We start from the raw sequence: 25,874 nt of genomic DNA, 5'->3' as shown, positions 1-25,874 counted from the left end.
GTGTTACACTGCTGACTCATATTTAGCTTGTGATCCACTATGACCCCCAGATCCCTTTCCGCAGTATCCTTCCTAGGCAGTCATTGCCCAGCTTGTATGTGTGCAACTGATTGTTCCTTCCTGAGTGGAGCACTTTGCATTTGTCCTGATTGAATTTCATCCTATTTACTTCAGACCCATTCTCCAGTTTGTCCAGATCACTTTGAATTTTAACCCTATCCTCCAAAGCAGTTGCAACCCTTCCCATCTTGGTAACATCTGCAAACTTTATAAGTGTGCTCTGTACACCATTCTCTAAATCATTGATGAAGATATTGAACAGAACCCAACCCAGAACTGATCCCCACGGGATCCCACTCGTTATGTCCTTCCAGCCTGACTGTGAACCACTGATAACTACTCTCTGGGAACGGTTTTCCAACCAGTTTTGCACCCACCTTATGGTAGGTCTATGTAGGTTGCATTTCCCCCGTTTGTTTATGAGAAGGTCATGCGAGACAGTGTCAAAAGCCTTACGAAAGTCAAGATATTCCAGTCTACTGCTTCCTCCCATCCACAAGCCTTGTTATCAAGCATTCAGGTTGGTTTGACATGAATTGTTCTTGACAAATCCATGCTGACTGTTACTTATCACCTTATTATCTTCTAGGTATCTGCAAATTGATTTCTTAATTATTTGCTCCACTATCTTACCAGGTACAGAAGTTAAGCTGACTGGTCCATAATTCTCCGGTGTAACGATGCTGCCTCTGGCAGGACACAACTGAGATTATTAATTCAGGACAAATTTCTTAACACAAGGCAGTCACAGTCCCAGGCTGGGGTTTTTCCACCTCTAAGGCAAACCAAACCAGCTGGACAAAGAGGATTTTGGTCTCACCCCACTGGCTAACCACAAGTCACACAAGCAATTCCCTTAGACACTCCAGTTTCCCAGTATCACCACCAGTGCTACTCATCATGGGGACAAATGATTATGAAAACCAACACCCCAGAAAGAGAAAAAGGTTCCTTGATCCCAAAGGATCAAGCCCCAGACCCAGGTCAAAATACACATCAGATCTTACCCACAAATCACGCTGTTGCCAATCCTTTAGAATCTAAAATCTAAAGGTTTATTCATAAAGGGAAAAAGATAGAGATGAGAGCTAGAATTGGTTAAATGGAATCAATTCCATACAGTGATGGCAAAGTTCTTAGTTCAGGCTTGTAGCAGTGATGGAGTAAACTGCAGGTTCAAATCAAGTCTCTGGAGAACATCCCCAGCTGGGATGGGTCATTCAGTCCTTTGTGCAGAGCTTCAGTTCTAGCAAAGTCCCTCCAGAGGTAAGAAGCAGGATTAAAGACAAAATGGAGGGGTTTCCAGGGCCTTTTATATTCTCTGCCATATGGAACGACTCCTTTGTTCTTACTGTGGAAAATCACAGCAGCAGCAAGATGGAGTTTGGAATCACATGGGCAAGTCACATGTCCCTGCATGACTCAGTTCTTTACAGGGAGATCAGCCATTGCTCACATGCTGCCTTGCACGTTCCCAGGAAGACTTCTCATGTGGATTGGAGCCTCCCAAGGTCCATTGTCAGTTAAGAGTTTCTTGATTGGACACTTAATCTGAAGAGTCTTTGCTCAGTGAGCTGGCCAAATGGTGTTACTTAGAATCAAACAAATTGAGATACAAGAACAGAGCCAATATTTGTAACTTCAGATACAAAAATGGTACACATATACAGACAGCATGATCACAACCAGCAAATCAGAACCTTGTCACAGACACCTCAGCCAACAGCCTTGGTACAATATTTGCTGCAAATATGTAACAGTGGTCACACCCGGGTTGTCCTTATTTCCCTTTTTATAGATGGGCACTAGATTTGCCTTTTTCAGTCTTCTGAAATGTCTCCTGTCTTCCATAACTTTCCAAAGATCATTGCTAATGGCTCAGATATCTCCTCAGTCAGCTCCTTGAGTATTCTAGGGTGCATTTCATCAGGCCCTGGTGATTTGAAAACATCTAATTTGTCTAAGTAATTTTTGACGTGTTCTTTCCTTGTTTTAGACTCTGATCCTACCTCATTTTCAGTGACATTCACTACGTCAGATGTCCAATTGCCACCAACCTTCTTGGTGAAAACTGAAACAAAGACGTCATTGCAAAAAAAAGTGAACATCATTCTGGGATGTATTAGCGGGAGTGTTGTAAGCAAGACACAAGCAAGTATGACACCTCTGCCATTTACATATTTTCTGTTATTGTCCCCTCCCCCCGCATTAACGGGCCTTCTCTGTCCTTGGTCTTCCTCTTGCTTCTCATGTACTTGTAGAATGGTTTCTTGTTACGCTGTATGTCCCTGGCTAGTTTGATCTCGTTTTGTGAACACCTTCCTGATCCCCCGCATCTCCTTTGTTCTCAGGGGATTGGCCATAGCCAAGGTGCCCTGGAACAAGGCCGACAGCATCATCAGGCAGCTGGTGAGGAAGTGGCTCCACCTTCCCCAGAGGGCCAGTGCCGACATCATCTACATTTCCCACAGGCAGGGTGGCACCAACGTACCTCAGATGGGTAACCTGTGTGACGCGGCAGTGATCACCCATGCCTTCCGCCTCCTGATGTGCCCAGAGTCAATGGTGAGGAGCATCGGGCAGGAAGCTGTTCGGGACGTGGTCAGGAAACACATCGCCAGGGCCCCCTCTGAGCAGGATATCGCCACTTACCTCAGCGGCTCCCTGGAGGCTGAGTTTGGGAGAGACGGGGGAGACCTGTCCTCTCTCTGGTCCCACACCTGCAACGCCTTGAGACATCTAAGAAAGAGGATTGGCTGCCGCTGGAAGTGGTGTGAGGAGTTCTGGGAGCTGGGAATACTGGTGCCGCGCATAAAGACCCTGGACCACACCTTCGTCACCCCAACCACCAAAACAATGCTGGAAAGGACCGTGAAAGACGCCATTCACTGCCACTACACTGAGAACCTCAAGTGGAAGCCAGACCACGGCAAGGTGTTCGAGGTGTCCAGCAAGTGGGACGTGAGCAACCACTTCCTTCCCGGGGGCAGCTTCACCAGGTTCACCAACTGACGGTTCGTCCACCCGACTCAACTGCGCTCCCCTCAACGAAGCCATCCACCATGGCAACCGGGACAAGCACTGCAGGAAGCACGGCTATGCCAACGAGACCCTGCCCCATGCCCTGTGTAGATGCAAGCAGCACTCCGGAGCCTGGCGGCACCGCCACAACATCACCCAGAACTGGCTGGTGAAAGCCATCCCGCTGTCCCTGGGGAAGATCACCGTCGACTCTGCCATCCTTGGGACAGACAGCCGACTGCGACCCGACATCATGACAGATGCAGAAAAGAAGAAGATTCTCATGGCAGATGTCATGGTGCCATTTGAAAACCGGTCACAGGCCTTCCACGAGGCCCAAGCACAAAAGGCGCTGAAGTACACCCCACTGGCCAACACCCTGAGAGCCCCGGGCTACGAGGTCCAGATACACGCCCTGATCATGGGAGCCCTGGGCTTGGGGGACCCCCCACAACGAGTTGGTACTGAGAGCGTGCGCAGTCAGTGGACGCTACGCCCAGCTCATGAGACAGCTCATGGTGTCCGACACCATCAGGTGGTGCAGAGACATCGACACAGAACACATCACGGGACACCGTCAATAGCAGGTTGAGTAACCGAGAACGCTGACCAGGGAGAGAACCCACTTCCTCCCCTAATGAACAAGGGACGCACCCCACCCATGTACTTATTCGCAACACTGATACCGACTTGGACTCTCAGTACAGTCCAGGGGTGGCGTACCTGAGCCCGCTTATCCACTGACGCTCTAAAACCCCTCACGCCCCAATCTGGAGCTATGCTGGTTCTGTGATATGTAGGTATCTCTGCAGCCTTGTAACCAATACCTGTGATCCCTCATAACCCAAGCCTGATCCCCAGGTGTACAGAACCTTCCCTCTTAACTTGTGTCTGTTTCATTTTAAAAGTTAACTTTAATGAAATGTTTAAATCTGTTTTCTTGTCACCCTTTATGTCCCTAGCTAGCTTGATCTTGTTTGTGCCTTGGCCTTTCTAAGTTTGTGTGACGAACTGGGACTGTTCTTACTGGGGGCTGTGAATGCTGAGTGAGGGGTGTTGGCCTGGGAAGACGATCTACATTGGGGGATGGGAGACTGGCCTGAGGGAGGATATCTGAGCATGTAGCATGAGAACCCAGGAAGGGGGTTACAGGCCAGGTGACACCTCTGCCTGGGACACTGGACAAAGGCTGGGGAAGAGGCTGGGGGGGGGGGTTTTCAGCTTGGAAGCTGGCTGGGAAATGGAGAGGGGCCCCGATGGGGCTCGGGCCTCCCAGTGGGGCTGTGGCCTCCCTGGGGCCTCAGATGGACCTAACTAAAGTGGGTCCTGTTGTCTGTACCAGCAAGACCTGTTTTGGACTGTGTTCCTGTCGTCTAAATAAACCTTCTGCTTTACTGGCTGGTTGAGAGTCAGGTCTGACTGTGAAGTGGGGGTGCAGGACCCTCTGGCTTGCCCAGGACCCCGCCCAGGCTGACTCGCTGTGGGAAGCGCACGGAGGGGCAGAGGATGCTGAATGCTCCAAGGAGAGACCCAGGAGGTGAAGACGTGGGAGCTTCTTGCCCTGGAGACAGTCTGCTCCGAGGAAGAGGAGGCTCCCCAGAGTCCTGGCTGGCTTTGTGGGGAGCAGTTCCAGAGCATCACCTGGGGACTCCGTGACAGTTTGTCCCTACATACTTGTGTTAATTGTTTGTATTCATCCTTTATAATTTGATCGTGTTTCCACTTTTTGTAGGACGCTTTTCTGATTTTTAGATCACTGAAGATCTCCTGGTTAAGCCAGGGTGGTCTCTTGCCATACATCCTATCTTCCCTACACAGTGGGGTAGTTTGCTCTTATGCTCTTAATAACGTCTCTTTGAAAAACTGCCAACTGTCTTCTATTGTTTTTCCCCATAGAATTGCTTCCCATGGGATCTTACCTACCAACTCCCTGAGTTTCCTGAAGTCGCCTTCTTGATATCCATGGTCTTATTGTGCTGTTCTCCTTCCTACCATTCCTTAGAATCATGAACTCTATCATTTCACAAACACTTTCAGCCAAGCTGCCTTCCACTTTCAAATTCTCACCCAGCTCCTATTTGTCGAAATCAAACCTAGAACAGCCTCCCCCTACTAGCTGTCTCCACCTTCTGAAATAAAATATGGTCTCCGATACAGTTCAAGAACTTGTTGGATAATCTGTGCCCTGCTGTGTTATCTTCCCAACAGATGTTTGGAGAGTTGAAGTCCCCCATCACCACCCAGTCCTGAGCTTCGGATGATTTTGTTAGTTTTAAAAACCCCTCATCCACCTCTTCTTCCTGATTACGTGGTGTGTAGTAGACCCCTGCCAGGACATCACCCTTTTTACCCCTTTCATCCTTACCCAGAGACTTCCAACAAGTCTGTCTCCTATTTCCATCTCAACCTCAGGCCAAGTGTCAGGCACATTTTTAATATATAATGCAACACCTCCTCCCTTTTCCACTGCCTGTCCTTCCTGAGCAAGCTGTACCCTTCTATCCCAATATCCCAGCCATGCCTATTATCCCACCAGGTCTCTGTGATGCCATCTATGTCATAGTTGTGTTTATTTAATAGCATTTAGAGTTCTCCCTGCTTATTCCCCATTCTTCCCACATTAGTATACAGCCATGTAAGATACTGATTTGACACCCCCGACCCCAGTTCTGTCTTGTTTCTCCTTTATCCTGGCTGTAACAGCCCACGCTTCCCCTGGATTCTGACCCTTCTCCCAGGTATCCATGTTGTTGACTTACCTGTGGGCTTTGGTCACCTGTCCCCATTGAACCTAGTTTAAAGCCCTCCTCACTAGGTTAGCCAGGCTGTTGCCAGATATGCTCTTCCACTTCCTCAATAGGTGGACCCCATCTCTGCTTAGCAATCCTTCTTCCTGGAACAGTATCCCATGGACAAGGAAGCTGAAGCCCTCCTGGCAACACCATCCTCGCAGCCAGGCATTCACCTCTAGGATGCATCTGTTTCTGCCTGAGCCTCCACCCTTGACTGGAAGGACTGAAGAGACCACCACCTGTGCTCCCAACTCCCTCACCCTTATTCCCAGAGCCCTGCAGTCACTTCTGATCTGCTGAGGGTCATACTTCGCAGTATCATTAGTGCCCACATGGATGAGTAGCATGGGGTAGCAGTCAGAGGGCCGGATGATCCTCAACAATCGCTCTGCAACATCTCAGATATGGGCCCCTGGCAGGCAGCATACCTTCCGGGATGCCACGTCAGGGTGACAGATGGGTGCCTCTGTCCCCCTCAGAAGAGAGTCGCCAACCACCACTACTCTACGTTTCCTCCTGCGAGTGGAGTCTGTGACCCTCTCAGCCTTGGGGGTACATGGCTTCTCCCCTTCAACTTTTGGGGGTGACTCCTCATCGCTCATTGCCAGGGCAGTGTAAAGGTTCTCCCTCATCATGGTGAGGGGCTGGGAGTAGGGGTGGAACTGCCAGAAGTCACCAGCAGCGAGTGTCCGCCCTATACCAGAGCCATGTCCTTCTCCCCAGGGCCGTGAGAGCAGTCCTTGCTAGCTGGATTCCTGATGGACAAAAGACGACCATTTTGGTTGGAAAGTTGTTTAGGAGTCCTCTGGAGATATTCAATAAGATGCAAATGGGTGATGCTTCCAATTATGGTAAATTCAAAGAAATAGTTTTAAAACAGTTTCAGTTTACACCTGAAATTTATAGAGTAAAATTTAGAAGCCTTAAGAGATGGGCTGGGTTGAGTAATGTGGCTTACGTAAATTAAATGAGAGATTTACTGGATAAGTGGGTGAAAGGAAAAGTATTTCAAGCTTTGAAGAAACGTGTGATCTGGTTGCTCAGGAGCATTTCCTGAATATGTCTAGTGATGATGTAAGACAGTGTTTATGGGTGTGATGAAGTGGGACCGTTTTTAATGTGTCCTCTGAATACTGTGTGGGTGCCTCAGCTCTGGCCGACTCTCTGTGTCCTGGCAACTAATGGCCAGGCCCTTCCCCCCTTTCAGGGGGATGCTAAAGGTGGGGGAGAACAGAGACAAAGCCCACAAAGGAGGGGCTGGAGGGGGTTTGGCAGTTTTGGAAGCTGGCTGGAAAATGGAGGGGAGCCCCGCTGTGGCTCAGGCCTCCCAGTGGGGCTGTGGCCTCCCTGGGGCCTTAGATGGACCTAACTAAATTGGGTTCTGTTGTCTGTACCAGCAAGACCTGTTTTGGGCCGTGTTCCTGTCGTCTTAATAAACCTCTGTGTTACTGGCTGGCTGAGAGTCACGTCTGACTGCAAAGTGGGGGTGCAGGACACTCTGGCTTCCCCAGGACCCCACCTGGGTGGACTCGCTGTGGGAAGCGCACGGAGGGGCAGAGGATGCTGAATGCTCCAAGGAGAGACCCAGGAGGTGAAGCCGTGGGAGCTTCTTGCCCTGAACAAGTCTGCTCCATTGGGAGAGGAGGCTCCCCAAAGTCCTGACTGGCTTTGTGGGGAGCAGTTCCAGAGCATCGCCTGGGGACTCCTTGACAATGGGATCATATAGAATATCAGGGTTGGAAGGGACCTCAGGAGGTATCTAGTCCAACCCCCTGCTCAAAGCAGGACCAATTCCCAACTAAATCATCCCAGCCAGGGCTTTGTCAAGCCTGACCTTAAAAACCTCTAAGGAAGGAGATTCCACCACCTCCCTAAGGAACCCATTCCAGTGCTTCACCACCCTCCTAGTGAAATAGTGTTTCCTAATATCCAACCTAGACCTCCCCCACTGCAACTTGAGACCATTACTCCTTGTTCTGTCATCTGCCACCACTGAGAACAGCCGAGCTCCATTCTCTTTGGAACCCCCTTTCAGGTAGTTGAAAGTAGCTATCAAATCCCCCCTCATTCTTCTCTTCTGCAGACTAAACAATCCCAGTTCCCTCAGCCTCTCCTCATAAGTCATGTTCTCCAGCCCCCTAATCATTTTTGTTGCCCTCCGCTGGACTCTTTCCAATTTTTCCACATCCTTCTTGTAATGTGAGGCCCAAAACTGGACACAGTACTGCAGATGAGGCTTCACCAGTGTCGAATAGAGGGGAATGATCACGTCCCTCGATCTGCTTGCAGTGCCCCTACTTATACAGCCCCAAATGCTGTTAGCCTTCTGGCAACAAGGGCACTCTGTTGACTCATATCCAGCTTCTCGTCCCTGTAACCCCTAGGTCCTTTTCTGCAGAACTGCTGCCTAGCCACTCGGTCCCTACCTAGTCCCTACCATTGAGCCCGACGATCTAGCCAGCTTTCTATCCACCTTATACACCTCTACCCTGATCTAACACAACCTGATATATCACGGGTTCACATACAATGCAGTAAAGCAGCGCTTCCGCAGATCAGCGCATCAGGTCGCAGCCCCGGGGCGCTCTGCTTCCTGCCACCAGTGAGTGCGGGAAGGTTGGGGAAAGGACCCCCCACGTACCCACCTGCAGCAGGAAGCAGAGCACTGCGGCTGGGAGCTGGCGGAGTGAAGCGGGCTGGGGCCAGGCTAGTGTGAAGAACTGGTGTGTCAGTGAAAATGCTAAAGACCCACCTGACAAAGCGGAGGAGGTAGCGACTTCCAGGGCAGGTAAACTCCTCCCAACAGCTAAGCATAGGGCTCAGTAACGGGAGTGAGAAACAGACACCCTGGGGGGCAGCAGGGGGTGGATTCATCGCATGGGCATAGCCCTGGAGATGAAATGCAACTCCACGGGGGAGGGCCAGTAACATGCAAGGGCTCCTGACACCCCAAAGACATGCCTGAATTAAGAACCTGTACTAATGGGAAGAGAAAAGAACACATACGATGATACTGGAAGGGTTGGGAAATGCAATGAATGCTGAATTGGACTGTCTGAACAGAAGGCGTGGGATGAGCATCACACTTGCAAGCGCCGCCCTGTCATGAATTTGCTGTAATTTTATGCCTCTTCATTCACAATCTATGGGCTGAGACAAAGAATTTCGTGCTGATGGTAAATCCTTTAAAAATGTGTAACATGCGTGATTTTTGGAAGAAACTTTTGTATGGGCCAGCGGCGACTCCAGGCACCAGCGCTCCAATCGCGTGCTTGGGGCGGCAAGTCGCAGGGGGCGTCCTGCCAGTCGCTGTGAGAGCAGCAGTCAGACTGCCTTCGGTGGCACGCCTGCGGGCGGTCCACCGGTCCCGCAGATTTGGCGGCAACTCAGTGGCGGGTAAGCCGAAGCCGCAGGACTCGGGACCTCCTGCAGGTGTGCCGCTGAAGGCAGCCTGACTGCCGTGCTTGGGGCAGCAAAAACGCTAGAGCTGCCCCTGGTACGGGCTAAGAGTGGTAACAAGGAAGCCCTATAGGAATATTGTTTCTCAGCTAGGACCTGTGAACAGGCCTGGAGCCTGGCACAGCAGAGAAAGCAGAATCAATCTAGACTGCTGTGTGGAAGGGGAAATGGAGGCCCACCAGCTCATGGCATTCATGGCTAAATGCCAAAGACATCTACACTCTAAACGATATTAATATCCACATTGTGTTCACAACGCTGTAATTCAAAGGCTTTCAGGCAACTTGTAAAAAGAAACCAAGAACTTTGTAAAAACATCTGTGAGTAACACTACAGTTTTGAGTAACACTAAAGACTTGTCTACACCACCCGCCAGATCGGCAGGTAGCGATTATCACAGAGTGTGGGGCAGTCCGGCCCTGCACCCCTCTTCCTGGGACCCACAGTGACTCTCAGCCAGCCAGTAAAACAGAAGGTTTATTGGACAACAGGAATGCAGATTACAGCAGAGCTTGTGGGCACAGCCAGGACCCCTCAATCTGGTCCTGCTGGGGGTTCAGGCAGCTTAGTTCAAAGCTAGGGATTCCCTGAATTCCAACCACCCAGCCCAAAACCGAAACTGAACTAACTCCTTCCAGCCGGCCTCTTCCTTTTTCCAGCTTCCCGGGCAAAGGTGCTGACCGCCTCCCCCCCTACCTAGCTCAGGTTACATGCTTAGGTCCTGTCCCTCACCTAAAGTCCTCCCCGGCTCTCCCAGCCCCCACACAGATAGTCCCTACTGCGTCACAGCAATCAAGCCAGCGGAGGTTGATTTATCACCTCTAGTATAGATGCGATAACTTGACCCCTGAGTGCTCTGCCGTCGACTCCAGCACTCCACCAGAATGAGAAATGCAAGTGGAGTCAACGGGAGAGCATCAGCTGTCAATATACTGCAGTGAATACACCGTGGGAAGCAGATCTAAGTCCATCGACTTCAGCTATGTAGTCACATTGTCACTTGGTCACACACGTATCTTAGATCGACCCGCACGGTAATGAAGACAAGCCCTATGAAGTTAGTTAACCGTGACCTAAAGAGGATATTAGGCACACTGCCTTCGCATTAGTCAGTGACCAACCCTGTGGCAGGAATCTAAGAGGGTAGGTGTGACACTGCATCCCATATTCTTCATAGAATGAACATGGCCTAACTAAGCTGTATTTTATGCAAGATGGCTCACGTGAGGTATCGCTGGGAAGGTTCTGCTTTACTGAATTTGTATGCACGTATCAGCTCTGTAACTGAAGTTAGGACTATTGACTATGTAGCAGTCACAGCTGGGTTTTCCCTGGCGGAACGCCCACCACGCAGAATGCAGTCAGCTGGGTGGGCCATTAGGACCAATAGGTCTTTGAAGATGCGAATCTCCCTCCTTCCTGAGAAGTTTCCTGGCTGCTGCTTTGACACAGCAGGGTCACCTGGTACTGGCTCCCATCCTGGGGGGTCAAAGTGGGAAACAAAGCAGTCTCGCCATATCAAATCCGATGTAAGGCTGGGGAGTGAGTCAATCTTGGTTCCTTTTTCACTGAACCCCACCCCCAAAGATGACTGCTTGAGACATGGAAGAAATCAAGACAAAGGGGGTGGGAGGGGTGGACTGAAACCCGGCTGGGAATGGTGTCTGGCCCGGGAAGGATATTCTTGGAGTTACCCCTGTGGTTGGGGGTCACTGCAGGGTAAAGAATGTGGGGTGCATTGCTCCATCTGGGCGTGCAAGTCTCTCTCGTGTCCAGCTCGGGTGGACTCAGCTCGAGGTGTGACCCAGGGATGCTGAAGGCTCTGACGTTTGGTCACAGGAGGTGGGGAAGCCAAGGGGCTGACTGGGCCAGAGCTGTGAGAGCACCAGGCCTCGGGATCCGGGACAGCTGTCCTTTGCCCCCGGGAGCTGGCAGGGCGGGGAGGTAACATTCCTGCTGCAGTGCTGGCAGTGGCTGGGCCCCACACTCACCACCTCACCCGTCGTGCCCACCTCCTGCCGGGATCCAGCCAATGCCACGTGTGAGCTGCCAGGTACCAGCTGCCCCAGAAGTGACTCTGCAGCCTGACCCACACACTGACATCCCAGCGAGTTAACACGCTCACTCTGCCCAGAGTGGAGAGGCCAGAGCGCAGCCCCCACCCATGTGGGCACTGCCCAAGCCTGCTCCAGCTTATCATCAGCAGCCCTGCTTCGGGGGAAACTGAGGCACCAAGCAGGGATGTGCTTTGCACATCCTCTGCCCCTGCCCGAGACCTTGTGAGCCGGGGGGAGGGGAGCGTCACTCTCACCCGGTGAGGCTGGCCCCAGTGCAGAAAGGCTGAGTGCAGCAGGGACTGGTACCAATGGCACCAGCACGGCTAGCAACGGCAGTGCAGACGTGGGGCTCCGGCCTGGGCTGGCAAGACCGGTACAGCTCCACAGGCTGCAATGCGAGATCCCCAAGCCCAAAGGGACCGGTGTGGTCACCCGCGAGGTGAGAGGGTCCCAGAGCTCAGAGCCGAGGGGGCTGGCTGGAAACCCCTTGGGTCATTGCCAGGTGGATGCTCTGAGCTCTGGCCCCAGCTACCCCACTGTCCTGTGCGGAGCAGGTGCTGCAGGAGGCTGCGTCCCGTCGGCCCTGCCTGTGCAGCAGGTTATGACCATGGGCAGCTGCCGGTGCCGAGCCTGCTTCCTGGGAGCAGCCCCTGCCGGCTGCCCTCGGCTCCTGCAGCCCCTGTCCCAGCCCCTGGAGTCCCAGGATGGCCCCAGCCCCACCCCAACAGTAGGGCAACGGCAAGGCCAGTCACTGAGCTTATTTCTCCAGTTTCTTGCCTGGGCTCCATGGACAACGGCTCCGAGGGCCCGTCGGGGCAGGGGCTCTCCAGCCAGGGGCGTGGCGTGATCACCCTCAGCACCGCGGGCATCGCTGGGGCACGGCTCGGTCTACCCCAGTGCCAGGGACCACCATGGGGTGCAGCTCAGTCACTCTGGGGACAGCCGTGGGGCAGGAATCAATCTCTCCGTGCTGGGGACAGCCGTGGGGCACAGCTCAGACCCCCCAGCACCACGTGCCAGCGCTTTCTTTGCTGAGGCTGCCCAGGGGGCCCAGTCTGAGAGTTGCTGTGTGATGTGGCCCCCTGGAGATCCCACAAGAGCCACTGCTGGGCTGGCCGCACAGCCATTCGCTATGGCAGTCGCAGAGGGGGTGGCATGGGGGGCCCTGCAGCTGGATGAGGGGAAAGGGGAGGGGGACCAGCCCCACAGCCATTCGCTATGGCAGTCGCAGAGGAGGGTGTGGCATGGGGGGGGCCCTGCAGCTGGGTGGGGGGGCACAGGAAGGGGGGGGCCATCCCCACAGCCATTCGCTATGGCAGTCACAGCAGGTGTGGCATGGGGGGGCCCTGCAGCTGGATGGGGGGAAAGGGGAGGGGGACCAGCCCCACAGCCATTTGTTCTGGCAGCCGCATAGGAGGGTGTAGCATGGGAAGGAAGAGGATGGGGGCTGGCCCCACAACCATTCGCTATGGCAGTCACAGAGGAGGGTGCGGTGTGTGGGGGCCCTGCGGCTGGGTGGGGGGCACAGGAAGGGGGCGCTGGCCCCACAACCATTCACTATGGCAGTCGCAGAGGAGGGTGCGGCGTGGGTGGGGCAGGCCAGGCAGAAGGCTGGGGGAGACTGGGTTGGGTGGGGGGATGGGAGGGGAGCCGGCCCCATGGCTTCACAGCTGGTTCGCCTTCCAGGACAGGTAGGAATTCCAGACGACAGCCACCACCTGCACGACAGCCAGCCTGGGACAGAGATTCACAGGTTATAGGGCTAGAAGGGACCTCGAGAGGTCGAGTCCAGTCCCCTGCCCTCATGGCAGGACCAAATTCTGTCTAGACCAGAGGTCCCCAAGGCGGTGCCTGTGGGTGCCATGGTGCCCGTGTACTGGCCGGCAGATGAGCATCCGCCAAAATGCTGCTGAATTTCAGCAGCGACGCCTCTGGATGACGTTGCTCATTGCGGCATTTTGGCAGATGCTCATCCGCCGCCACGGTCCTCGTGGCTCGGTGTCTGGTACCCGCCAGACAAAAAAGGTTAGGGACAACTGGTCTCAACCATCCCGGATAGACATTTATCTAACCTACCCTTAAATATCTATAGAGATGGAGATTCCACAACCTCTCTCGGCAATTTATTCCAGTGTTTAACTACCCTGACAGTTAGGAACTTTTTCCTAATGTCCAACCTAAATCTCCCTTGCTGCAGTTTAAGCCCATTGCTTCTTGTTCTATCATTGGAGGCTAAGGTGAACAAGTTTTCTCTCTCCTCCTGATGACACCCTTTTAGATACCTGAAAACAGCTATCATGTCCCCTCTCAGTCTTCTCTTTTCCAAACTAAACAAACCCTATTCCTTCAGCCTTCCTTCATAGCTCATGTTCTCAAGACCTTTAATCATTCTTGTTGCTCTTCTCTGGACCCTCTCCAATTTCTCCACATCTTTCTTGAAATGCGGTGCCCAGAACTGGACACAATACTCCAGTTGAGGCCTAACCAGCGCAGAGTAAAGCGGAAGAATGACTTCTCGTGTCTTGTTTACAACACACCTGTTAATGCATCCCAGAATCATGTTTGCTTTTTTTGCAACAGCATCACACTGTTGACTCATATTTAGTTTGTGGTCCACTATGACCCCCAGATCCTAGAGGCGGGAGCCTGGTCAGTGACAGGCTGGGCCTGACACACACATGGGGCAGCTGCCGGGTGAGGCTCTGCCCCTTGCTGGGCAGCCCCCAGGCCAGGCTGCCTTGCAGCTCCCATTAGCCTGGGGTGAAGCTGGGCCCTGCACTCCGGGGGAGACAGCGAGGGGCCGGGGCTAGCTGGAGGCTCCTGGCCAGGCCCCTTCCTCCCAGAGCAGCAGCTGTCACCCCAGCAGAGGAAACCCCAAGCTGCACACCCCACTCTGTGTCCCAGCACCCGCTGTCCCCTAGCGCATAGCCTCGCTGGGCTGGGGCAAGTGGGGGTGGGCGGGGGGGCGGATGGGAGCCACGGCACAGGCAGGGGGCAAGGCGGGGGGTGCTGGGGCACCCCAGGGGGCAGGTGGGGGTGGGGGAACCAGGGCAGGTGGGGGCAGGGAGGGAGCAGAGGTGGTAGGGGCAGGGATGTTGGGTGCAGATGGGAGCCATAGCACAGGCAAGGGGCAGGGTGGGGGGGCGCTGGGGCACCCCAGGGGGCAGGGGGCAGGTGGGGGTGGGAGAACCAGGGCAGGTGGGGCAGAGAGGGAGCAGGGCAGGTAGGGGCAGGGATTTTGGGTGCAGACGGGAGCCATGGCACAGGCAGGGGGCAGGCTCTGGGGCACCCAAGGGGGTAGGGGGCAGGCAGGGGCAGGGCGGGGGCCTGACCTGTGGTTCAGGGGGATGAAGTAGAAGTTGGCAATCTGCACAGCTGGCCAGAGCTGAAAGAGAGAAGACAGGGCAGGGGGGACGGGGGGTGCACTTAGGCACATGCTGATGGGGACCCTGCAGCAGGGCTGCCAGCTGCATGCCCACCCTCAGCCCCTCCCCCCAGCACACTCCCCAGCCCACGCACCCGGCACTGGGAGCACCCACAGGGGTTCGGATACTTGGTTAAGTGAAATTCACCCAAATTCCTGGTGGGTAAATATGTAATGGGGGAGGGGGAGCCCTGGGCAGCCACAGCCCCCCTGGCCCCACAGGAGAAAGGGGGCACCTGGGCAGTCCCGTGGGGCAGGAGCACTGGCTGGCCGGTTGGCAAGGCCCTGGTATGGGGCATGGCCATGCAGACAGTGGGATGGGCCCCAGGAGGAGATGCTCTGCCAGCTCATTAGCCAAGTGTGGGTGCGGAGCAGGGGGAAGGCCCCAGCCTGCAGGGCCGGCCCTGGGGGACCGCCTTGCGGCGCTGGTGCAGCATCTGCACTTACGTAATAGTTGGTGAGCAGCGCATCCAGGTAATCCTGTGGGGAGTGAACAAGGGCAGTTATTCGCAAGGCTGGCCCAGGCAGCCATCAGGGAACGCGGGCTGGGCACGGCCACTCCCTTGGCCCTGGCACGCGGGCTAGGCACGCCTACTCCCCTGGCCTGGGCACAGGGGCTGGGCACGCCCACTCCCCTGGCCTGGGCACACGGGCTGGGCAAGCCCACTCCCCTGGCCTGGGCACACGGGCTGGGCACGCCCCACTCCCCTGGCCCAGGCACGCGGGCTGGGCACGCTCACTCCCCTGGCCTTGGCACATGGGCTGGGCACGCCCCACTCCCCTGGCCCGGGCACGCGGGCGGGGCACGCTCACTCCCCTGGCCTGGGCACACGGGCTGGGCACGCCCCACTCCCCTGGCCCGGGCACGCGGGCTGGGCACGCTCACTCCCCTGGCCTGGGCACGCCCCACTCCCCTGGGCTGGGCACACGGGCTGGGCAAGCCCACTCCCCTGGCCTGGGCACACGGGCTGGTCATGCCCCACTCCCCAGGCCCAGGCACACGGGCTGGGCAAGCCCCACTCCCCTGGCCCGGTGCCCATGTGCTCTGGGGCGACCTTTGGCGCGGGCTGAAGGAGAAGCAATGGCCGTGGAGCTGGAAGCTGCTGCTGTCAGCCTGGGCGGGGAAGGAGGTTCCACTGTGGCTTTTCTGGCTGGGCTTGGAGTGAATTTTTGTCAGGCTATTTACAGCCCGGCCGGCGGGCGCGGATCAGCCTCCCAGCCCCCACCCCTGCCCCTCGCGTGGCCCCACGCCGGCTCTGGAGTGGATCCCCCAGTGTGTCCACACCAGGCACCCGCTCAGCGCTAGCCAGCATCAGGCTGTGCCCCAGCTGGGCACATTGGCTCAGCCCTGCCAGGCCAGCAGCCAAGGCTGGTGCCCATGCGGAGCCCATCCAGGGAGCAGTTATGGCCATGCCAGCCAGGGGGCCTGCCAGCTCCCTGACACACATGGGAAAGCTTGCCCTGGCGCATGGCTACCAAAGGCCAGACCTCTACATGTTCCCACCGAGCCGGGGTGCTGTGGGGTGTGACCAAGTGGGGACGTTCTTAATGCTGTCGTGGACTCGCAGGCCTGGGTGCTCTCAGCTCCCCACGGTTTCCAGGAAGAAGCCCTAGTGTGAAATGGAGGGGGGGCCCAGATGGGGCTCTGGCCTCCCAGCCCCAAGATGGACCTGACTTAGGGGTCTTGTTCTCTGTACCTACAAGCTCTGTTTTGGACTGTGTTCCTGTTCTCTAATAAACCTTCTGTTTTACCAGATTGTTGAGAGTCACGTCTGGCTGCAGAGGGGGGATGCAGGACCCGGTGGCTTCCCCAGGACCCCGCCTGGGTGGGCTCGCTGTGGGAAGCGCACGGAGGGGCAGAGGATGCTGAATGCTCCAAGGAGAGACCCAGGAGGTGAAGACATGGAAGCTTCTTGCCCTGGAGACAGTCTGCTCCAAGGGAGAGGAGGCTCCCCAAAGTCCTGACTGACTTTGTGGGGAGCAGTTCCAGAGCATCGCCCGGAGACTCCATGACACCTGGTGGCAGTGGTGGGATGTACTGCACCCCATGGATGGCACTTCTTGCAGTAAATGACTGGGGAGCAGTAAAACGAAGCGGTATTAACGAGGACCAGGCGTGCTGAAGGCTGAGCGGGGCGGTTTCGGGGGGCGGAGGAGCTATGCTTAACGCCTGGGAGTGTATGACCAGCGAGTAGGACGGTTGCAGTAATGGGGTCCCCCTGGGGACTGCAGTGAGCAGTCTCGGGGCAGAGGAGTCTGCAGCTTGACCCTGGGAGAGAGGCGGTGACCCAGAGAAGGGCTGGCACACCAGGGGTTCTTCCTGGAAACCGTGGGGAGCTGAGAGCACACAGGCCTGCGAGTCCACAACATTAAGAACATCCCCACTTCGTCACGTGGGGCACAGCACGGCGTCAGTGAGGGGCAAGGACAGGGTGATCCCTGGGGCAAGGGAGGCAGTTTAGGGATGGATCCCCCTGGCCAAGCCCACTCTGCACCCAGGCACTCGCACAGCACTGGGCACAGGGCAGGCAGCGGCTGGGGGAATGTGCCAGGCAGCAGGAGCAGGGGTTGCAGGCTCAGAGCCCAGCCTGGGAGTGCTGAGGGGGCGAGAGGGGTCCCCCACGCCACAGAGCTTGGCTCCCTCCAGGCCTCACTCAGCAGCCCCCCATCGCCTGCAGAGGAGGGACGGGGCTCTGTGCCTGGGACCCAGGGCAAGCAGCAGGCACGTGGCCTGGTGCCCCTGGAGCAGCAAGAAGCCTTTGCTCCTGAAGGAGGAAGCAGCCGGGGCAGAGTCTCCCTGTGCCCTCAGGACTCACTGCAGAGGGCCTGGCAGCCCTGCTGGGCCCCGTGTGCTGGGCAGAGGGGTCCAAGGCTCAGCAGAGAGCCGGCGCGTGCTGCCAAGCTGGGGGAGCAGCCCCTCCCCGGCCTGGCTGGCCCCGCTCCCAGCTGTGGTGACTCACGGCGGGGACTGGGCTGCGCGGGTGCCAGAGCCGGGGAGGGCACTGACTCACAGCCGGGGAGCGGCACAGGGCACTGGGGGAGGGCCGGGGCACCAGCTCGCCGGGTGATTCACACTCGGCACTTGCTGACTCAGCCGCTTGCGTTGGTCTCAGACCACGGTGTAGACGAGCCACCTGCTAACGACTTTAGGGAGCTGCCAACGCAGACAGGTCCCCTCCCCCCCCCCCAGCAGACAGGGCCCCGGCACCCTGGTGCCACATGGGCCCTCTTGGCACCTTGCCAGGAGCTAGAGCCCGAAGCAGGGGCCTATGTCGCGCCCCAGCACCAGGGAGACAGAGACACATCCCGTGTGGGCTGCTCCTCCCCAACCCAGCTCAGCCCACCCTGCCTCAGCTTCCCCGCGACAGCCTCCCCCACTGGAGACCCCGACTCCGGCTGGACCTTGGGGAGCAGGGTCAGAGCGGGAGGGTGGCACAGCTGGGCTCCAGGGCACTGCCAATCTACGGCCCCCGGGCCCCAGCCCACCCCCTCCTGGGGACCTGGCAGACACCCGGGGTCCGTGATAGCCAGGGCAGAGGATCATGGGGATCCTGCTGGGCCCCTCCAGTAACACCCCCTCCCCCCTGCTCCCCCAGCAACTCAGCCAGGGCTTCCACCAGGGGCTCCAGTAACGCCCCCTGCCCCCCTTCCCCCTGCCCCCCAGCAACTCCCTCGGGGCTCCCGCCAGGGGCTCCAGTAACGCCCCCTCCCCCCTTCCCCCTGCCCCCCAGCAACTCCCTCGGGGCTCCCACCAGGGGCTCCAGTAGAGCCCCCTGCCCCCATTCCCCCTGCCCCCCAGCAATTCAGCCAGGGCTCCCGCCAGGGGCTCCAGTAACGCCCCCTGCCCCCCTTCCCCCTGCCCCCCAGCAACTCCCTCGGGGCTCCCGCCAGGGGCTCCAGTAACGCCCCCTCCCCCCTTCCCCCTGCCCCCCAGCAACTCAGCCAGGGCTCCCACCAGGGGCTCCAGTAACGCCCCCTTCCCCCCTTCCCCCTGCCCCCCAGCAACTCAGCCACGGCTCCTGCCAGGGGCTCCAGTAACGTCCCCTTCCTCCCCTTCCCCTCCCCCCAGCAACTATCTAGGGGGTTCCCGCCAGGGGCTCCAGTAACACCCCCTTCCCCCCTTCCCCTTGCCCCCCAGCAACTCCCTAGGGGGTTCCCGCCAGGGGCTGCAGTAACGCCCCCTTCCCCCCTTCCCCCTGCCCCCCAGCAACTCCCTAGGGGGTTCCCGCCAGGGGCTCCAGTAACACTCCCTCCCCCCTGCTCCCCCAGCAACTCAGCCAGGGCTCCCGCCAGGGGTTTCAGTAACACCCCCTTCCCCCCTTCCCCCTGCCCCCCAGCAACTCCCTAGGGGGTTCCCGCCAGGGGCTCCAGTAACGCCCCCTTCCCCCCTTCCCCCTGCCCCCCAGCAACTCCCTAGGGGGTTCCCGCCAGGGGCTCCAGTAACACCCCCTTCCCCCCTTCCCCTTGCCCCCCAGCAACTCCCTAGGTGGTTCCCGCCAGGGGCTCCAGTAACACCCCCTTCCCCCCTTCCCCTTGCCCCCCAGCAACTCCCTAGGGGGTTCCCGCCAGGGGCTCCAGTAACGCCCCCTTCCCCCCTTCCCCGTGCCCCCCAGCAACTCCCTAGGGGGTTCCCGCCAGGGGCTCCAGTAACGCCCCCTTCCCTGTCCCACCCCCAGCAACTCCCTTGGGGCACCCGCCAGGGCTCCAGTAACACTCCCTCCCCCCCTGCTCCCCCAGCAACTCAGCCAGGGCTCCTGCCAGGCACCTCCAGTAACGCGCCCTGCCCCTGCTCCCACCACCCTCCAGCAACTCCCCCAGGGGCTCCAGTAACGCCCCCTCCCGCCCAGCAACTCCCCCAGGGCTCCCATCAAGGGGCTCCAGTAACGCTCCCTCCCCCCGCTCCCCCTGTGACTCCCCCAGGGCTCCTGCCAGGCACCCCCAGTAATGCCCCTGCTCCCTCTGTCCCCCAGCAACTCCCCCAGGGCTCCTGCCAGGCACCCCCAGTAATGCCCCCTCTCCCCCCCTCAGCAACTCCCCCAGGGCTCCTGCCAGGCACCCCCAGTAACGCCCCCTCTCCCCCACTCTCTCTGCCCCCCAGCAATTCCCCCAGGGCTCTTGCCAGGCACCCCCAGTAATGCCCCCTCCCCCTGCTCCCACCGCCCTCCAGCAACTCCCCCAGGGGCTCCAGTAACGCCCCCTCCCCCCCCCAGCGACTTCCCTACGGCTCCATCACGGGGCTCCAGTAACGCCCGCTCCCCTGTCCCCCAGCAACTCCCCCAGGGCTCCTGCCGGGCACCCCCAGTAATGCCCCCTCTCCCGCTCCCCCCGCCCCCCAGCGACTCCCCCAGGCCTCCTGCCGGGCAGCACCCCGCAGCTTGGGACAGGAAGTAGCGAGCACAAGCTGCAGTTCCCAGGGGCTGTATTGCCCCCGGCACAGCTCGGGACTCACCCGTCGGATCTTGGCCCAGTTCTCCTCGGCGGACAGGCCGTTGAGTGCCCCGGCGATGGCCAAGAAACAGCCCAGGAAGCAAGGTGCAAACCCCCCCTGAAAGGGAGCCAGCAGTGAGTGCCCAGCAGCCCCCCCCAGCCAGCTCTCTGCACCCAGGCTGGACCCACTCCATAACTTGGCCCTGCTGAGAACCCGTGGCTCAGCCTGGCCAGGCCGTGGGCACAGGGGCCGGGGGGCTCTGTCTCAAGCTCGGGGGGGCAGGAGGTGAGGGGCTGCACCCCTTTGCCCAAATGCAGCTCCTTGCAGGGCTCCAGCCCAGCCTGCCCCCATCTCTGCTGCAGAACTTCCCCAGGAGACCCCAGCCCCAGTGTGCAATGCAGGTGGGCTGCTCTGAGCATGGAACAATGCATGCTGGGACCCATTGTCCATGGGGCAGCCAACGGCCAGGGTTAGCAGGGGGGGTACAGCCTGGGAGACACCTTCCTTCGGCTGGCACCGGCCGTGGGCACAGGAACCTGGCGGAGGGAAGCCCCAGGCAGTGCTGGATCCTGGGCGTGTGCTACATGGCCTGGAGCGCAGACAGGCCCCAGTCCAGGAAATGCAGGTGCAAATGCACATGGCTGCAAGGGCACAGATGTACCCCCCCCCCCACGGGCACCATCTCCTGCAGCCCCATCCCTCACCCCACCTCCTGGGCAACCACCTCTCTCAGCTCCACCCCCAATTCCCTCTTGGGCCCTCACCTCCCCCCAACCCCCAACCTCATGTGCCCTCCCTGCGCACTCACTCCCCTCAGTCCTCCCCTAGAAACGCTTCCTTTACAGACCTGATCCAGCGCCATCTTCTTCAATGCCACCATCTTGGTGTTTCCTGGGATAAGTCGATCCAGGAGCTGGTACCAGCCTCCCACCACAGGGCCCTGCAGGAGAAAGGGAGTCTGGCACTCTGTACCTCAAAGCAGCACCCTGGAACCCCCATATTCATCCTCGTCATAGAACTGTATTTCACACAAAGCAGGCCATGAAAGGTATCAGAGGAAAGGTCATGATCTGCTGAAACCCACTGGTCTGTCCAAATACATCTGTCGCTGGTGGGTGTGAAGTGATGAGATTTGCTGCATGGTTGTTACTGAGCTACGCTGTAAGTTTGCTAGTGACAACACGAGAGGTTCCCCACTCCGGAAGGTGTCAAACACCCACTGATCAGCAAGGGATTTACAATGCTGTAAGAGGGCTGCCCAAGCATCACCCAGTGGGAGATGCTCAACTTGGTGACTCCTCAAAGCCCACCAGGACACGTCTGGGCTCGTGTTTTCCAGGCACACGGACTGAGGGATCAAATAAGGACAGTGGGATGTGCCTTGGCCTTTCTCCTCTCCCGCCTACACTGGAAGCAACAAGAACGCTGAGCAGACAAAGACTTCAACTGAAGAGACTGGTCCCAGGCTTACAGGAAGCCTGGAGCATCCAGTGAAGTGCGAGGACTGGTTTAGACTGTGTGCTCACCTTTTCTTTTCTCTGGCAGCCCTCTTTGACCCTTTGTGCCGACCACTTATCATCACAGAACATGTGTGTCATGGAGTCCCCGGGCGATGCTCTGGAACTGCTCCCTACCAAGCCAGGCAGGACTTTGGGGAGCCTCCTCTTCCTCGGAGCAGACTGTCTGCAGGGCAAGAAGCTCCCACGGCTTCACCTCCTGGGTCTCTCCTTGGAGCGTTCAGCATCCTCTGCCCCAGCGGGGTCCTGGGGAAGCCACAGGGTCCTGCACCCCCACTTTGCAGTCGGACGTGACTCTCAGCCAGCCAGTAACACAGAGGTTTATTCGATGACAGGAACAGGGTCTAAAACAGAGCTTGTAGATACAGCGAACCGGACCCCTCGGCCGGGTCCATTCTGGGGGGCAGTGAGCCAGACCCCACGTCTGCACTTCACTCTTCGTCCCCAGCCAGCTCCAGACTAACAACCCCCTCCAGCCCCTCCTCTCTGCTCAGCCCCTTTCCTGGGCCAGGAGGTCACTTGATCCCTTTGTCTCCAACACCTTCAGCTGGCACCTTTGCAGAGGGGGGGCCCAGGCCATCAACTGCCAGGAGACAGAGTGCCAGGCATTTAGGTGCACTGGCCCTTTGCTCTGCAGCAACCACACACCCTTATCCCACCACCTAGATATTAAGAACTGCCTAGGGGACACTGAGGCACCAACACAGTATTCAAAGAAAGCATTAAGAACAGTCCCAGTTCGTCACAATGTGTCTGTAGTTAATAAACTGTTTTCGATTTTACCTTAAACAGTGTGTTTTGCTTGAAGTGTTTAGGAAACCTCAGCTCAGGTTACAAGGGCTAGCGTGCCTCCTCTCCACATCCAGCTACGGGTGGACCAGGCAACGCACTCACACTCATCAGGCTTCTGACCAGGGCAGGACGGTACAGCTCTGAGGTACAAGGCCCGGAGCTGGTGCCTTTTTCTGCGTGATTCAGGAGCGGCTCTGGGAACATTCATGCACTCTAGCTGGGTGTGGGGCTCCACACACGGTCATGCTGAGTGATCACAGCACCTGGAGGGGTTTGCTGCCTGTCACTAGCAAAGCATTGAGAGACAGCCCAGGCTGGAGAGTTAAGTGGGCAAAGCGCTACCCCAGTCCCGGGCTCCTGTCACGGGGTCATCCCAGGAGGAGCCTGCTGTAGTCCCTGCAGCTCTGCCTCCTGGGCTCAGATGGGATTACAGAGAGCACAGGTTCAAGGCAGCGGCCGTGCACTGAGCTACATGCCCCACAGACAGACAGACGGACGGGCCTTCCCTATAGCAGGGGAGGGGGTGTGTCCTGTGCCAGCACCCCCTGATGGGCATGACAGAGGCCCCACAGACAGAAAATGCCTCCCCTGTATAACAAAGTGGGGCTGTTCTTACTGTTTCCTCTGAATACTGTGTGGGTGCCTCAGTTTCTGGCCGACCCTCTGTCATCTGGCAACTAATGGCCAAGCCCTTCTCCCCTGCAAGGGGATGCTAAAGGTGTGGGAGAACAAAGACATCAGGTGACCTCCTGGCCAGGGAAAGAGACACAGCCCAGAGAGGAGAGGATGGAGGGGGTTTCAGTTTGGGGCTGGCTGGGGACGGGAAGTGAGGGCAGACGTGGGGGTCTGGCTCGCTGGGCCCCAGAATGGACCCGGCTGAGGGGTCCGGTTCTCTGTACCTACAAGCTCTGTTATAGACCCTGTTCCTGTCATCGAATAAACCTCTGTGTTACTGGCTGGCTGAGAGTCACGTCTGACTGCAAAGTGGGGGGCAGGACCCTGTGGCTTCCCCAGGACCCTGCTGGGGCAGGCTCGCTGTGGGAAGCGCACGGAGGGGCAGAGGATGCTGAATGCTCCAAGGAGAGACCCAGGAGGTGAAGCCGTGTGAGCTTCTTGCCCTGAACAAGTCTGGTCCAAGGGAGAGTAGGCTCCCCAAAGTCCTGCCTGGCTTGGTGGGGAGCAGTTCCAGAGCCTCGCCCGGGAACTCCGTGACATCCTGCACCTGCAGGGCGGTCAGACTATTCTGTCCTGGTGCAGAGGGGAAACTGAGGCACAGGGAATGGGGGCAGACTGTGGCTATGCTGCCAGCAAGTGACTGGGAATGAAGCCCGTGTCTCTCTGAGCACAGGCCCCAGAGCCAACGTGGGGGAGGGGCTGGTGGGCGCTGAGAGCTCAGTGATCCGGAGGTGAAAGTGACAGGCTGGTATCGAGGGTCTGGATCCAGCCCCTGGGGCCCAGAGCAGTTCCGCAGCCTGGCAGGAGATCCCCCAGCAGAGCCAGCAAAGTCCTGTTCAGCCACGGGCACCAAGGAGACAACGCCCCCCACGACAGCCTAGAGAGGCACCCTGAAAACTCACACTGCAGCCAGGGCTCGGCACAGACCTCCACCACACAGGCTGGGGGCCGCCCAGTGCAAACGGGGGCCGGGGGCATCCTCCCTCGGAGCCAGCAGGGCAAGGAGGAACCCTGTGAAGGGCACCAGGCCCTGGCGGTTGCGGCCAGTACAGATCCCTGGGGCTCTCGAAACAAACACGAATGGGAGAGACAGGGCTGGATGCCAAGATGCCAAGGTCCTTTTGTTGGCTCCGTCACTGCCTGACACTATGGGCCTTGGGAGAGTCCCCAGCTTTCTGCAGGCCTCGCTTTTCCCACCTGATCCTGACTGAGCCCCTGGCTGGGAAGCAGGGGAGCCTCTGCAGTTGTTGAGCTCTCAGACGGAAGGCAACGCCAGCACTGACCATGAGGAGGACAGGGCCCCCTGCTGAGTCCACAGGCTGCAAGGGAGAGACTCAGTCTCCCCTGTGTGCGGCACTGTTCCCCCGCGGGTAGGAGGTCTGGGGGCTCTGGGGCAGGTGAAGACACAGGTGTGGATGGTGCCTGGCGGCCTGGGCCCTTAGCTCCCATCTCCATGCAGCTCCTGAGAAGACAAGGGCAGATCCCACGGCCAGGATGTGGACACCTGGCGACCAGCGACCCAGAGAGAGGTGGTCCTGCCTCTCCACAGGGGGCTGAGCCCCACCCCCCAGCTCGGGAACAAAGGCCTGGGGGTGAGGGGGTTAAGCGTGGGCTGTGGGGAGCAGTCGGGGGCACCCTGGGAGTCTAACAAAGGAGATCGGACAGACAGGGGGACAGAGCTTGAAGCACGGGGGACACTGCGCTGGGCTAGGCTGTAACCATCACTCCTCTGGGCTCCCCAAGGGCTGCCTGGGCCGTGTGCCAGGCCGTGGATACACCCGCCTGTCTGCCCGCGCTGGCTGGGCAGAGGCCAAGCTCCGGACAGAGAACTGCAGCCTGAGTGGGAGCAGCTGGTGGGGGCAGGCGGGGAGCTGAGCACTGGTGCCCCTCACCTGCCAGCCTTGCTGGGCTGTCCCAGGGAGCTGCTCCCTCTCCCAGGCTCCTCAGTGCTAGGACTCAAGCCAGGAGTTGTTCAACACAAGGGCATGGGAGCGGCCAAGCAGCCAAGTGCCACATAATCAAATTGGCTCCTGGCCGGTTCCAGCACCACTCAGCACTTCACCCACCGCGGCACAGACTGCAGGGCTGGGGAGCAGCTCCTAGGGCCAGAGCCCAGGCAGCAGGCGGCTGGGGAGTGCCCTCCTGCCCCAGAGGGGTGCTACGCTGATGTCCCCCACCCTGGGCTCTCCTGCAGCATGGCAGAGTCCCATGGCTGTCTGCTGGGAGGCCCTGCCAGCCCCAGGGAGAGAATTCTGCAGCTGCTGCCTGCTCCCGACCCTGCTCCTCGCACACCCGGCACCAGGCCGGCTCTGCATGCTGGTATGCGCACAGCCTGCTGCACCGGGTCCCTGCTCTGCTCCCAGCGGGCCCTGGGGGGGCAGCACTCACCACAAAGCAGAAGCCAATGGCCATCATCTTCAGTGTCCTGCGACTGCTGTGCCCACTCAGGCCCCTTCTTTCCACCAGCTGCTGAGAGATCACGTCTCCAACTCCCACCAGGGACCCTGCACAAAGCAGCCCCCAGCTGGGTTAGGAGTACGGACGCTTGCTGCCTCCGCCCCCACCCCCATGCCCACAGCTGGGTCAGGAGTGTGGACACCTGCTGCCCCCACACCCCCCGCGCCCACAGCTGGGTCAGGAGCACAGATG

The 25,874-nt window shown here is 58.3% G+C and overlaps 1 protein-coding gene across 3 annotated transcripts in view; it reads right to left on the bottom strand.

Annotated features, from left to right (window-relative positions):
* Positions 1-10,563: 10,563 nt before the first annotated feature.
* Positions 10,564-25,874, bottom strand: part of MPV17 (mitochondrial inner membrane protein MPV17) — a 47,592-nt gene continuing 32,281 nt past the window's right edge. For 2 of the 3 annotated variants that reach the window (XM_050951500.1, XM_050951501.1), the window contains exons 3-9: positions 25,614-25,729; positions 21,089-21,181; positions 20,263-20,358; positions 15,261-15,293; positions 14,722-14,774; positions 13,769-13,926; positions 10,564-13,123 (exon numbers count right to left, since the gene is read on the bottom strand). In XM_050951500.1, the coding sequence (XP_050807457.1) occupies positions 12,606-13,123; positions 13,769-13,926; positions 14,722-14,774; positions 15,261-15,293; positions 20,263-20,358; positions 21,089-21,181; positions 25,614-25,729 (1,067 nt within the window). In that variant the 3' untranslated portion in view covers positions 10,564-12,605. The remainder of the gene's footprint in view (positions 13,124-13,768; positions 13,927-14,721; positions 14,775-15,260; positions 15,294-20,262; positions 20,359-21,088; positions 21,182-25,613; positions 25,730-25,874) is intronic. The other variant, XM_050951502.1, reaches the window with a different exon arrangement.

Source organism: Gopherus flavomarginatus, chromosome 4 (genome assembly GCF_025201925.1).
Source record: "Gopherus flavomarginatus isolate rGopFla2 chromosome 4, rGopFla2.mat.asm, whole genome shotgun sequence".
Lineage (NCBI taxonomy): Eukaryota > Metazoa > Chordata > Testudines > Testudinidae > Gopherus > Gopherus flavomarginatus.
Note: the sequence above shows the minus strand (reverse complement) of the source record. Positions and strands in the feature narration are given on the sequence as shown.